This window comes from Cervus elaphus, chromosome 29, assembly GCF_910594005.1.
Source record: "Cervus elaphus chromosome 29, mCerEla1.1, whole genome shotgun sequence".
In the NCBI taxonomy this organism is placed as follows: domain Eukaryota; kingdom Metazoa; phylum Chordata; class Mammalia; order Artiodactyla; family Cervidae; genus Cervus; species Cervus elaphus.
In genome coordinates this window covers 56,807,107-56,822,696 of record NC_057843.1, presented here as the reverse complement: position 1 = coordinate 56,822,696, position 15,590 = coordinate 56,807,107, and the positions used below count along the sequence as shown (strand labels likewise).

Here is a 15,590-nt window from a genome sequence, read left to right as displayed (position 1 = left end):
GCAGGCTATGGTTAAGCTACCACTAAGTCATTGCATCATAAATGGTCAACTCCTTAAAATCATTTATGATGCTTTAGTTGAGAACAGGCCTTTTGCTGGTCTTTGGTTCCTTGATGTCCAGCTGCTGTACGTTTGAAACAGAGCCAATGCTAGCAGGCTCTGCCTCCTCTTCGTGTGTTTCTGACTGAAGTAGCTCAGAGACAGTGCAGTGTTCTTCCTCATGACTCTCGGAAGGACAGATGGGGTCAGAGAGGCTATCTTTGGTATCCCCGTCTTCTCCAGATGCTGGGATTTCTTGCTGGTTTTCCACTTCTCCAGGCCTTGAAAGCTCCTGAGTACATACACTTGGCCCGGCCTCCAGCAGCTCAGAGGTCCCAGAGGGCTGAGTCAGGACCTTAGCTGGCTCAGCACTGGCCCCAGACATTTGAGAAGACTGCAAAGTTTTGTCAGTCTCACCAGATTTAAGGTCCTGATCACTGCTTATAATCAAAGCTGAAGAGGAGGGTTCTGCAGGCATTTGCTCAGAGTCCCCTTTCTTCTCTCTTGGCCATGGAAATGAAAGATCCAGCTTCTTTCCAAACCTGAGTTTTGAATCACTTGCCACTACACTACTCCCCTTCCCCTCACTACCTCCCTCAAAGAGAGTTGACAACTTCTTAAAACTGGACATTAAACCAGTCTCTGCTGCTCTACTGCCAGTGGAGGAAGGTGAGGAAAAGAAAGAGCTCAGTGATTTCCCGTAGTCAGCAGCAGAAGATGGGAAATGGAGCTTCGGCCAACTGGTCACGTTTGGGATTTCAAAATGAGGACCTGGCGTCTCCGCTTCCTGGGGGACTACAGGTGAGTCTTTCGGGGCATCAAGTAGCTCACAGTGTTCTCTGGCACAAAGCGCAGGTTCCTCCAGGGGAGGGTGAGAAATGTGCCCGCGGGTTTCCGGTGTGGCACTCTGGCTGACACTTGCCTCTCTGAACAGTGCTGTTTCTAGTGAACTGGCTGCCTGTAGCTCTAAGAAGTCTTGGTTTGCGGAGATGGATTGCATATCTGGCTCTGGCTCAAGAGGAAGAGGTGGATGAACTGGAGGAGGAAGCTCTTTGGCAATCCAGGGAGGATCTGGATGCAACTGTATTGGCAATGGGATATGCTCTGCCTCCAATGATGCCTCTGTGTCTGTAGCCTGCAGCGTCCCCATGTCTCCTTCATCGCTCAGAGACAATACTCCTTGCCTAGCATCATCCCCTGAGACAGAAGATGCACCCTCAATTGTTTCAGAATGTTGGGGTTCTAGAATATTGTCTGGAATATTATTGTTTTCCATTTCAGTTGTTAGTTTAGGATCATCTGTCAAGGTCTCCAAGTCTGCTGACTCTGCACTAACCACTGTCATTCCACAGTCACTGACCATAGATTCTGAATTGAGTGCTCCCAAGGTAACTTCTTTACACAAATTTTCTGGAGGTACTGATCCTACAGTATCTCTGGGACTACCATTTTGAAGCAATGCAGTAGCTGGAACAGATGACTCTTGTTTGCATGTCTCTGGTTTGGGACTTTTAAAAATTCCAAATAACTCACCTTTGAGAGGCTGAGATGATGTACCAGAAGAAAGAGAGAAAAAAGAATTTTTCATTGGAGGTTTAGGAGAAGAGAAAAGTCCGGAGAATGTTTTGGGAGGTTCAATTAAGGACCCAGAGAAAGATTTCACTTTGGTCACAAATCCCGAAAGCATTTCTACTGAAGAGTCCAACACTGATTTGTCTTCCTCTTTATCTGCACCTTGACTCTGGAGGTGCCATGTACCTCCTGGCTCCACAGAGGAAGAAGTTGGCTCCAGGATCTTTGTTAAGACCTCATCAGGGGCATTTTCTAATGGTAAGTTCAACGGGTCACTAGTAAATCTTTCATTCTGGTGGGAGTTAGTACAAGTGTCTAAATTGTTAAGCTGTTCAACCAAATGGCTATCATGTGAAAAAGAGCTGGCCAGTGAATCACTCATGGATGCTACTTGTATAAAAGCTTCCTCTTCATGGGTAGATATCTCAAGAGTCTCTGGGCCAAGGAGCAGTGTTTCAGTCTGTACCTGAAATCCTGAATGAGGAACAATGTCTTTTTGTGATTGATTTATCTGGAAATCTGAGGATGTCCCTGGTCCATTACTGGAACCTGGTTTTCCTGGATCATTCTCCTCTACATTGAGCTTATCTGCAACGGAGATAACCTCAGTGGCGTTGCTAATGGAAACACAAGGAGCCATTTGCTGTTCATGAACGACCTCCTGGACCATGCTATCTCCATTGCCATTAGAACTTTCTTTAGTTATTGCACCACTCATGTCCACAAAAACACTTGGCTTCTTACAGGGCTGGGAAGTCACTGGAGCAGTAGTTGATAGGTTCTCTTTTTTCCCAGGACTGTGCTGCTTTTCATCCAAAAAGGACAAGCTGAAGAAACTGAAAGAGCTTTTAGGAGAGACATCCTTCTTGCTGCCTGAGTTAGCAGTTGGGAAAAAGGAAGGAAGTGTGAATAGCCCTTCTGCTTGAGATTTGGTTCTGGGTAGAGCAGCAGAGGCTCTGTTCTCAGATTTTTCTGATCCAGTCAGGAAAGAAAATATACTCTTTCTTGTTGGCAATTCTGGTTGGGAGGGAGATGTTGTGGCAGTTGAAAAACTGTGGTCTTTGTCAGAAAAATGATCTTGTTCATTTGAATTTCTTCTGCCTGGAATATCTAAAGATATTTTATCACTTCTTGGGACTTCTGTCACTATAGACATACCACTGGTTTCTACTGAAGAATCTTTGGACAAGTCTTTGAAACTACCTGTTAAGAAAGATGAATTTGGTGACTTGTAGGTTAGGTGGTCTCTGGAGGGTACCTCTTCTTCACTCAAATGGTCATCCTTGATCTCCTTAATTGCTGGTTCCTTTAGCTCACTGTCATCAATGGTAGTCTGCTTGTTCAGACCTCTAACTCGAACTTTCCCTCTAGAGGAAACTGGTGCAGCAGGAAAGTTCCCAACATCCTGTCTAGCTAGATGTGTGGCATTAGGACTAGACTTGACCTCTTCCTTATTAGACATTGAAGAAACAGCCACATTTTCAGTTGTTTGTATAGGAGACACACTGCTTTTAAAGAAACCCCCCAGGGTACCAAAAAAATTTGAAACACCAGGAGATTCATTCTTTTCCTGAGATGATATCTTTCTATTTTTATCATTATTCTTTTCTAAACTTGGTGATCCTTCTTTATTTACTTGGGTTTTAAACAGGTTCAGAAATCCAGATGACTGCTTCTCATTTGCCGTTGCACCTACTGAAGGATCTTCTTCCCGGCCAAAGAGTTTCAGTGCGCTTTTAAATAATGTTCTCTCAGACTCTTTGGAAGATTGGTCCTGGGGAGACTCACAGTTCTTGTGTTCATCCCTACTAAACTGTGATACATGGGAAACTGAAACAGAGCCAGCTGTAATCATCTTGTCATCTTCTATATCTGAATTATCCTGAGGAGTTGCTCGGCTTACCTGAAAAACAGGTTTTAACAAACTTTGCTTTTTCACATGCATGCTTTTATTTAAAGGGGATTCTTTCTTCATGTTTTTAGTAAATTCTAGTTGCTGAACACTGGATACTATTTGTCTCTCTGAATCCTTCTTGAGAAGACTTTCTTCCTCATTTTGAGAGTTACTCTCTAGTTGCTTACTTGAGATTAATAACTGAAGACTGTCATTTGTTACCTCTGCTAAGTTTGATTGCTGATCTCTTTTCTGTGTGGCTGATGACTTTAAGGTTTCACTCTTATCAAAATTCAAAGTATTTCCAATTGAAGCACCCAAAGCAGAAAATAACGAAGTCACTTTGTTCAATGATGACAACTCTTCTGTTTGCTGTGGGATGTTAGTCTTATTTTCAGGAAATTTGTTAGTCTTATCTTCTGAAGAAAAAGATTCTTCAGAAGAAGACTGGATCGAATGGAAACTAGAAAGGTTAACTGATGAATCCTTAGAAAGAGGCTGATGTTTATCTCCCTTTCTAATTTCATTTTTATTTAAAACACGATTACCAATAGTTTGGGGCTGATTTCTGAGATCCAACATACATTCAGAGTCTTCAGAACCACATGGCCTTTCTTTAAAAGCTAGAAAATCTCTTTCAGACTTTTGAGGATTATAGCCTGAAAAATCTAATGGTTGATTCCTTTGGTCATAATTTGACTCAAGTACTTGCGAAAAGGTACCTAAATTTAGATATACTGGGCCCTCACTTCTTGGCAAAACTACAGATAAATCAAGTGGGTCATCATTTGGTTCTTCTTCAACATACCACAATAATTCATCTTCCTTGTCAAGTACTTTAAAACTGTAAGCAGAAACAGTACAATCATCCAACATAATACTTGACAGATCATTTGTCACATTTTGTAAGTCACAATTCAAACACTCTTCGTAAGAAAAATCAGGTATAAATAAATATGCATACTGCCCAGTAGAATCAGTAAGGAAAAAATAGATATATTGGCCATCATGGAACATAAAATATCCATAATCTCCATCCTCTGATGGCCGCCACATTCCATTTTCAAGACATGACAACCACTCCTGATATTCATAACCAACACTTGAAAAAATAAAGTTTTCATCCATTCTTGATGAATCTAGATCAACTATGGGGTGTGTACTCTTCTCATAACCTGAAGAACAACTTAAGTCAATGGGTAATTCTTCTAGTGAATTCTTAGTCTCACTAATTGGAAAATAACAAGAATTTCCATATAATGAGTTAGCTGCCCACATATCACCTCTTAATAAGTAATCTTCATTAAATGCTAACTGGTTGAATGATTCATATGGTAAGTCACACCAAATGACACTGTTCGGATTTGTTCTCCCCTCCGAGACATTTGCATTTTGATCTTTTTGGCAAAAATTTATTGCTGAGTTTTCTGAGTCAGGCCACAAGAAAACATCAGTTGATGGAAATGTATTTTGATTCAACACATAATATACTGGCTGAATTTTTCTGGAGTTTTTTGAGAAATCTTTTATATCAGAATCCCAGTCATAAGAGAAAGGACTGTCCACGTCTTCAAAAGAGTGACAGTGGTTTGAATGACTAAGAATATTAGTATTTAGTATAGGTGAAGTTGACTTGTTACAATTTTCATGTGGTTTTGCCTCAAGAACATGATGTGGTGTCTGCCTCGTAGGCACAGATTTCTCTGATAGGTCGTGCTGTACAATGGGAGAGCAGTGAAGCTCACTGCTCGCAGAAGAGGGGCGATTCTTCTCACTTTGCTGGTTTTTCCACGTAGGAGCGCAATGATCATCAACCCCAGCATCAGATAATGGAATGTCTTCTTTAGGTAAAGCCAAGCATCTTTTTATAAAGCCAGAAGTCTCCTGTTTTTCACGATTCCTCTGGTTTTCAGAAGTCACACATGAAATAACAGGGATCTCATCCGAGGATAAACGTTTAGTTCCATTCAAACCTTTTAGGTCACCTGAAGACATGGACTTTGCTTCATCTGGTTTAGAATCAGTCATACTGCTACCGGATATCAAGTTAAATATTCCAGAGAATAAGCTTGGGGTATCACTCCTGTGAGGAGAGTCATCTTTTTTCACATTTAATTCTTGTTGGTTAGACAAGTTTTCTAAAGAAGAAAACCTGTTAAACAGGCTAGAAAAGAGTCCTCCTTGGGTTCTTTTCTCAGAAGCTTTGTCTACAAGTTTGTCATCACTCGTTTCATTAACCGAGGTGGGTTTTAAAATGGTAGAACTAAATGTTAATGAAGACTCTGGTATTGTTAAGGATGTCACTTGTGTAAGAGCCTTACTTCCTTCTAAAGAAGCTGAAGGTGTATGTTCTTTGGACACATCTCCAGGAATGTTTAAGGTATCTCTCTCACAGTTCTCTACTGCTGTGTGGTCACTTGAGTTTAATTCCTCTATACTCCCAAATTTCCCAAGATTACTATTAATATTTGGAGCCGAATCACACTTTATTTTAGTAAGTGTGGCATCTTCAGAAGTATTTATTTGGTCACTCTCAGTAGATGTCTTTATATCACCAAATTTCCTTAGATTACTATGAATATCCGGAACTGAATTAGATTTTATTGAACTAAATTTGGCATTTGCATGGCAGTTTCTTTGGACCTCTTCATCAGTGGTTACTGCTGAGCCATGAAAATTCTGGTCAATGACAGTTTTATGGCTGTCACTGAAAGAAAATTTAAACAATGGGAACATGCTTCCTTTCTCTTTTAAATCCTGCTGCTTTTCAGAATGACTAAGAACTTTGAGAAATGGAATATGTAATTTTCCACTAAAGGAAAAGGAACATCCATCTTTTTTAGGGTCCCTTTCCCATCCATCTTCTTCCAACTGGTGAATTTTCATAGAGTCTGACAAAGTCTCCTTTGAACAGGTCTCAGGGGAACTGAGCAAAAACTGGCTAAAAGATTTTCTGAGTGGCTCCAGGAAATCATCACCAGTAATTTTGTTCCCCTCTAATGGCTCTGAAGATGCCTCTTTATTTGCAGTTCTACTCCCAGCTACACAAGGATGTTCCGAAGTATCCTGGACACTTATTTTTGGTTGCTCTGGTAACACAGACAAATCTGTACAGGGTTCTCTTTCCAAAAGATTCGCAACATCATCTTTCTTACTTGCAGAAAGAGCTGAGTTAGAAGGTTCAAAGGCTGAGTTAGAAGACAACAAATCCTCACTTAGGGGCATTTGGTGGTGGGGAGTTTCTCCATCACTCGTATTTAAAGTGACAATGCTACTGTCATTGCCAAGGGTATCTTCCCTTTGATTTGGCCCCAACTCACATGCAACAAAGTTTTTCTTTCTTGTTGGCTTGCTCTGGTCATCACCATTTTTGGTTTCATCCTTTTCCGAAAAAATCTTTAATGGATTTAGCATGCTGAAAACAGACTTTATAACCGAACTCTGACTCTGTGGAGCCGAGTCCCTTCCAATAGTTTCCGTTGGATCCTGAGAGTTTAAATTTCCAGTTGTACTGTCTTTGTGCTCATTTTCAGAAGTTTTGTCCACTTTGCAAAAGTCCTTATTGTCAACTGTTTGAGAAGATATCGGAGACAGAGATTGTACGGAAGGATCCTTCTCTGATACTGACCTGGCTCTGGGTCTAGACGGCGAATTACTCACCCCTGTTTGGTTAAGAGTTTCTGTTTTCTCCGGAACTAAATGAACCAGCTTTTCCACAGACGTTGTTAGATGCTTTGTGCCTGAACCCACCTTTTCTGAGAGTGAACTAAATAAAGAGCCAACAGCACATTTCACTCCATTCAGCTCAGGGAAAGAGATGGCCCTGTCCTTGTCGTTCTTGACAAGGTTTGAAGATGGTGTTTGATCCTCGGGCATTTTCTTTTCTGCATTGTTAATAGTACTATTATGTTTAAGTGTTTTTTTAGTTTCTGAAAGGGAACCAAATTTATTAATCTCCTCTTCCTTCTCTGCTAAATATTCTGACACTGTTTCTACCAAACACTGAAGCTCATCCATTGCATCAACATAGTCCTCCTTGGGTTCCTCAACACAGGAAGGGGTCATCTCTTCTGTGGAGCAACCAGACAGATCTCCAAGTGTGTCTGCATCACAATTCATCCCTTGGGATGGGAATGCAGGATTTGCTCTATAATATTCTTCTGGAAAACCTCCAATATGATGGACATTGGATGGATGACATGTTGGTGACAGTAAACCTTCCTGCTTGTCAGAAACAGGAGAACCCAGAAGTTCATCAGAAGTACTGCTGGTAGAATCTTCAAGCATATCTAATGGAGTGAAATTAGTAATATGCCGGCTTAAGTCAGATGACTTTTCATAGTTCTTAAAACAACCAGGAAGACCAAAATCATGATTTTCTAAGTTAGTGGCCCACTTGCCACTCTTAACCACAAATCCATTTTTGTAGGGATGCAAAACTGTGTAGTTTTGTTCCTTCTTTTCAATGTGGCAAAAGTCACAATTTCTAGTGTTCGGATATGTACTTTTAAAGTTAGTCTTAGTTCCTGATTTATCATCATACTGTCTTCTTTCACTGTCTTCAAAATGACTATACAAGGGTGTCTTTTTCCTTCTCCTATCTATTGTATCATATTTCTGAGGATATCTGGAGAAAGCAGGCATTTCAAACTTAAGGTCATAATTAAAGGCAGCAGAGAATTCTGTCTCTTGGCTTTGAGATGGTGCCTTTTTTGAATTCTTGTACTTTGGTTGTATTTGTTGGTTGTAATATTTATCAGTTTTCAAAAGAGTTCTTACTTCTTTTACCTCTGCTTCCTTTAAGTTTATGTTACTGTCTTGTAAAAACTCTTGAGACATCTCCCCCTCTACCTTCTCATATATACATTCTTGCTCTTCATAGTCAACATCAGAGAAAGATGAAATAATTCTAATTTTGTCATTTTGAGCCTGAAAGCCTTGTCTGATGTAAAGAGAAAAATGGAGGAATAGTAAGGCAAGAAAAAAAAGGAGAAACAGGGAAAAGAAAAAAAAAATTGTAAGATTTAGTGCATATTGAATGAGAAAACTAAAATTAGTAAAATTATCTATCTGATAAAAACTATTCAGACTGAAAAGATATAAGGAAATCCACACGTTCTTAATTCAGCATTATAACAACAGAGTCAAAAAGTTTTTTCCACATCAGAGAAAGACTACCTATCACAACTTTAAAATACTTCACTTGCTACCATTAACTACTTAGGATCCTATTGTTTTCTAAGAAAGAAGCAAATAATAAGAATATGTTCCATCAATATTTAGAATGTATTTACAATGCCAAAGTTTAGAACTATTACATATCCCATGAACATAGATCAAGGGATATCAAGAAATCTAATTTGCTGAGGGAGGTGGGAGGGGGGTTCAGGATGGGGAACACATGTACACCCATGGCAGATTCATGTCAATGTACGGCAAAACCAATACAATATTGCAAAGAAAATAAATAAATAAAATTGAAAAAAAAAAAAGAAGAAGAAATCTAAACTTGCTGATGAATTTGGGTCTGAGAAGCCACCAAGCTGTTAATTTGCTGAAGGTTGTATTTTAGGCAGTATAGCCAAGAATATGGTCAAACATACTACTTTTAAAAAGAAAAATATGTAGAAAATATAATAAAAATCTTTTGACTATCATAAGTCAAACCTTGTTAAAGTACCAAAAAGAGAAAATTATTTAAAGTATCATAATTTGTCATTTGTGAAACCTAAAGGCTATATGCATTGAGGATCACAGTGAAATGAACATATCTCGCTATACTGAATACAGAAGCAGAAGCCACACAGCTTCAGTCAGTGACTACAGAAGACTGCCGACCTTTCTTTCACTTAAGCTAAAGACTGTCCGTTTCCTGTGCACCTAGGTGGGGGTGTGGAGAAGGCCTGCAGACTAGGAGTCTGTCAGCTCAGTGTGCTCTTTTATAGACCTAACATCTGATAGCATTTATTTAGGAAACAGAAACAACATCAAAGTGTCACTTAGCCACTAAAGAGCCATCAAGAGTGAGACGGATATTCTTTTAACACCCCTCAACAATAGGGATATGCTGGCTCTATAATAGCTCACAAAGTCCAACACCATTGTCAAACCTCCAATTATGCATTTTTATACAATATACATACATTTCCCATTATTCTAGTTATTCCCATTATTTGGTTGAGTGAGGGAAACCAATTTATACATACATACATATTTATACATAAAATATGCAGTTTCATTACTCTCAGATATTCTCAAAAAAATCAAACTAACTAACTCCATCCTAGAAGAAGCCTTTATCATTCCAACATAAATCAGTCAATAGCCATGGCTGTGGTAATAGAAACTATTTATTTTTACATTTCTAATTTACTGGAAGGTACTACAAATTGTTGGTTCAATCAAGGATTTTAAATTCTTCCTTAAAAGCTCTAACTTAAGGTCTTTGGACTTTTTCCAAGAACTTAGTATTTTCAGTATTAGAAGTTTAAAAACCAAACTAGTGATAAAATTTCTTCAAAAATTTTTTAAAGAAAAATCAAGTCAAAAATTTAAGTTAAAAATGTCTGTAATACAAGTTTACTTAAAAATCATGTTAATGTCTCCTCTGCTAGAGATGCTAAAATATTTACTCTTTAACCTCATTTCATATACTGATATAGAAAACTAAACAAATTTATATGTGATCAATTAAAGAAAAATTTTAGGAAAAAAATTTACAACTTAAAGTACTGCACTAATGCTCTTACAAGTGTTACTACAGCAGTGATAACAGGGTGATGATCAGGCAAAGTACATGTTCTTCTGGATAACTGCAGTCATAATTCAAGTTGATGTGCCATTATTATTGCTGGCCTGCACACTCAGCACTTGTAAATACATAGGGGAAAGAGCCAAAACAATTTTTTTTTTGCCATTATGTTTTTTTTTTAAAGAAAATATAAATAACTAAAACCAAATGAATAAAATAAGCGATTAATAAACCAGCAAGAAGTAGGGACCAACTTCAGCAGGATTCCTGCCACACTTCTTTTTAGAATTAAATTGTGAACAGTAAGAATTCTACATGATAAAATTTTACTGAAAATACTCTCAGAGATGACAGTAAACAGAATTAGGATGTTGTCTAGCAGGTATATGACCATCTGAGGTTCAGAATATTTACTCACCGGTTTGATATGGTGGGGAAAACTCTCAGATCATCCTATAATATAGTCAATTTTAGCAACCAAAAGTATGAGCTAAATTGGAGTGGTTTTTCAAAAAACTAACCTCCAACCAGTGAAATATTGATTCAGGAAACAATTATCAATGGATGCTAAAATCAATAGATAAATGGCTGTTGAAGAAACAGAATATATATATCATCCCAGAGATCCGAAATTACAAAGAAGAAAGGTAACTTTACATTAGAGAAATATGGTATATATACTAGATTAACCCAGAGATCAAATTAAATGTCAACTATAATGAGACAAAGTAAAATGTGACTGCTGATGCACTGTGAAGGAAACATCTATGTAATGTTTTTGTCAAACATACTTAACCTGATTATAAACTTGAAAAAACAATCAGACCAAACTAAATTAAGAGGCATTCTCAAAACTGGTTTAGACTCTTCAAAAAATGTTAGTGTCTCAAAAGATTAAAAATAAAAAAGGGAATTTTGTGAGATTATAGGAGACTACAGAAACAGGGAAATCACATGTGAGGCACCATACTCTTTAATTGGATCCTGCATCAAAAAGAAAAAGACAAATTTTATATATATATATATACACATACATATGTATATATATTTATATAGGAGAAGGAAATGGCAACCCATTCCAATACTCTTGCCTGGGAAATCCCATGGACAGAGGAGCCTAGTAGGCTACAATCTATAGGGTTGCAAAGGGTCAGACATGACTGAGGGACTTCACTTTCACTTTTCACTTTTATGCATTAGAGAAGGAAATGGCAACCCACTCCAGTATTCTCGCCTGGAGAATGCCAGGGACAGAGGAGCCTGATGGGCTGCCATCTACGGGATCACACAGAATCGGACACGACTGAAGCAACTTAGCAGCATATATATATATATATGTATATATATATAAGAACATTATTGGGACAACTGAAAAAATTTACATACGGTCTAGATGTTAAATAATATTGTATCTTTAAATTTCTTTGAGTGTGATCATAATATTATGGTAATGTAAAAGAAAGTCTTTTTTCTTGGGAATTATATGCTGAAGTACCTCCTGGTAAAGTAACTTGTTATCTGCAACTTACTTTCAAGTGGTTTAGGAAAAAAAGAAAACATATGTGTGGTACTTCCCTGGCAGGCCAGCGTTTAGGACTCCATGCTTTCACTACCAAGCACATGGGTTCAATCCCCAGTTGGGGAGCTAAGATCCCACAAGTTGTAAGGCGTGGCCAAAAAACAAAAAAAATGTATGTGTATATGAATATATATTAGAGAGAATGAGACAAAGTAAACATGACAGAATGTTAATACAATTAATGAATCTAGGCAATGTGAATATATGAGAAGTATATATTATTTCTCTAAATTTGAAGTATGACTTTTTTTTAAGTTTGGGCAAGAGTAGGGAGCATATACGTATGTATTTGCTTTTATGCTCTTAAGTATATGACAATGGCCTGTGGAAGTGTGTGTGAGAAACAAGGGTGGTAGGGAACTAGGAGGCAGAAGAGCAGGCAATGGAGGAAGACAGACAGGTGTGGGTGGGTAACTCTTTGCTGTGTATTATATTGTACCTTAACATACTTTTACATTAAATGCTTTATGCATTTAAGAAATTAATAAAAAGCTTTTTTTCTAAGTTCCAGCAAAAGGACTGAATCTGCTATAGTGAGATTATATTGGTTTTCTTCTGACATTCCCAGGGAAATATTTAGGTAGGATGAATTACGCAAGCATTTAACATCTGTGATTTTTTTTTTTAATCTCAATGAAAGGTATATCAAAGTCACTGGTCTGGGCAGAGAGGTGAGCAGGTTTTTTTCAGCCATCCAACCCAAGTGCGCCTGCCCTCACCTGCTGATAATAAAGAAAAACACTTATTGATGGATATGCATAAATGTGGGCTTCCCTGGCGCCTCAATCGGTAAAGAACCTGCCTGCAATGTGGGAGACCTGGGTTCAGTCCCTGGGTCCAGAAGATTCCCTACAGAAGGAAACAGCAACCCACTCCAGTATTCTTGCCTGGGAAATCTCATGGACAGAGGAGCCTGGTGGGCTACAATCCATGGGGTCACAAGAGTTGGACACAACTTAATGACTAAGCCACCATCTCATACATAAACGTGAAGTTTATAAAGAAGAGGGAAAAAAAAGACTGAGACTCTACATAAAATGGCTGTAGGTTGGTCCCCCATACTGCTACATTTCCTCTATCACCTCAGGTACCCAAATCCTTGATGTCAGTTGCATCCTGGGACCTGCATACTAGGAGGAGAAAGTGTTTTGTTCCCAACACCTACCTGAGGGCCCGCCGCTCTGGATAATCGAGGTCGTAACTTTGCACAGAGTCACTGCAAGAGTCCCGGGAGCTGCCCTGCGGCAGCAGCTGCCGTGGCAATCGCACGGGCACCGGGGGCTGGTGCAGAGACGCGTTGGGCTGGGCGGCTGTGTGGTAAGGAGGCGGGATGCTGTTGCTGGTCTCACTGCGGTAGTCACTATCTCGGTCATCCACCGCACTGTCAGGATCTTCGAAAGCTGTGGAATAAGCACAGTCAATCAAAGCACCCCAGCTTTATTCAGCTCTCTAGAATTCTTTTCTGCTTCCAACATAGGGAGCCAAAAGCCCAAGCCTTGAGAACAAGCGCGAGCTGAGCTGCCCATGAGTGTAGTGACCTTAAAGTCATGCAAAAAACTGTCTCAGTACCCAAAAGTCTCTCTCCTTCTCTAACAAGATAAGACAGTTGGTTTAATTTTAGTGCTGATTCTCAGAGGAGTTCCAAGTGGCGTTTTCCCAATGCAGAATTTTCTGGAATTCTGTTTCTCTAAGCTATTGTAACCCTAATGAAAAACTGCTTTTAAATGTCTTAAATAGATTCTGGTGCTCTACTATTATCAAAATGGGGCAAAAGGGGAAGAAACAGTTTTTTCATCTCTTAGAAAAGTGAAATTTTTGTTTAAAGTTAGCATGATGTTTTCAGACTTTAAAAATACATTGTTGAGTCAAATAAATAGGTCCACCATTGGAAACTGGTACAGGAAATCAAGAAGGTCAAAGTCAAGTCAAGTTCTGTATGCAGCGGAGAACAGCAGCAGTCTTACTGTCTTGCTGCAACACTGGGTTTTTCTGGTAATTTCTATTGAGCACCCACACCCTGGGCTCAGAATTCCCATCCCAAGCCTTTATCCCACTTCCTCAGAAGAAGAGGAAAACACATTCACCACCAATGGGGTCTTACTGACAAAGCAGCCAATTTATCTAATAGCAGTGACTACAGTTTCATAGACTTATTTCTGCTTTTCCAGTTAGCACCTGACTGGCTGCCATTTTTTTCTTGGTGTTAGCTAAAATGGCCAGAGTTACAAATCTTGCTCCAAGCAAAAATAAAAATATGCAACACAGTGCTTGGAAAAGGAGTTCAGCCTAACAGTGTTTTGTAGTTTATTTTCCACAGAAGCCATTTCTGACACGATACCCATATGTGTATAATTAATAAGGTCCCATATGTTCTTTCTTGCCAAGTTTCTATTTGGCTCACAATAAGGAAAAGGAACCTTCACCATCCTAAAATATAGATACTTTAAGCAGATGATGGACTCATCTTAGTAATTTTAAAAAATCTTGGTAGCAATGTGGGCAGCGGAAGCCTCCTAATGATCATAAAATGAGGCTTTTACAATAGCTCATGGAGGAGATAAGAACATAAATCCACCAATGGAAACAGAAGAGAGTTACTGAACTAGAGGAAGAAAAAACAGAAATGATAAAAGTTGGGGACAAATGGAAGGTAGCAGGGAAATGGCCCCTTGGCTTCCACATCAGACAACTTGGTAGATAAGCCCGCTAAAAGACAGGGAACATGAACATGTGGGTTCCAGACACCGCTTGGGGTTACAGCTGGGAGCAGGGGTAATGAGATCTTATGAGCTTTGCCCACTTAAGTTTAAGGTAACACATGAACAAAAGAAAGGAACGGGGAAATGATCAGAACTTCAGGGGGAAAAAAATCAGTATGAGAAAGGCTAATCTTCAAATGGTCAGGAACAATACCAGTCAAACATGGGGAGACAAAACACTCTGTTTACAAAGCACTCTGATTACACGTTAGGGAAAAGAGACTTTGGAGGTACTGGTTTTAGACCTTGATGCATCTGTTGTGCTGACGACTAGAAAGGATCAAGGGACAAAAACCAGTATGCCATTCAGACATATTCTTTCTGAACTCACAGAAGGAGTAAGTGTGAAGAAGTCAGTGCTGGATTATTCATGCATACAGATGACGGGGCAGAGGCAACCAAGGAGACAAAGTCAAAAGTCTACTTAAACTCCTGGAGGAGATTGTGCTAGTCTCCAAAGCAGCAGCAGTGACAGACAATCCTGTTGACTATGAGGCCAGGAAAGGGTAGCTCAGCCAGAGTTAGGAGCCCAGTATCCCGAGCCAGAAACTACGTGGAGAGACCCTTCTCGCTGCATCTGACCTATGACTCCTTAATGATGATCGGCTTTATTTTGCTAAGCTAAGGGGAGGGGTATTCCAAAACACTCCTAAAGGTTGACACATTTCTGTGCTGAAGGAATAAATGGCAAATAAAGAAGAAGCCGGGAGCAGGAGAAAAGAGGGTATGAAAAATAGGAGGAGAGTGGAGAAAGGAAATACAAGGAAGTGAGGTGAGACAAAGGATAGGAGCAGAAAAAGGGTTGGTCAAGGGCAAAAGCCAGCTTTTCTCCCCTACACCATCCCCAGTTTCCTTAGAAATGAAACATCCTGGCACCACCAAAGCTGATTAGAAACTGAAAAGGGAAATGACGGAAAAGGCTTCGGTGAAAGCATCATGATTTCAGTGTCCCAGCAATGATCTCTTACTGGCTCTACCTGCTTCTGCACAGAACCA

General features: G+C 39.3%; 1 protein-coding gene across 5 annotated transcripts in view; it reads right to left on the bottom strand.

Moving 5' to 3' along the window:
- Positions 1-15,590, bottom strand: part of UNC13B (unc-13 homolog B) — a 204,626-nt gene that overhangs the window by 90,389 nt on the left and 98,647 nt on the right. For 4 of the 5 annotated variants that reach the window (XM_043891317.1, XM_043891319.1, XM_043891320.1 and 1 more), the window contains one exon: positions 13,001-13,235. In XM_043891317.1, the coding sequence (XP_043747252.1) occupies positions 13,001-13,235 (235 nt within the window). Of the gene's footprint in view, positions 1-89; positions 8,133-13,000; positions 13,236-15,590 lie in introns of all 5 variants that reach the window. The other variant, XM_043891321.1, reaches the window with a different exon arrangement.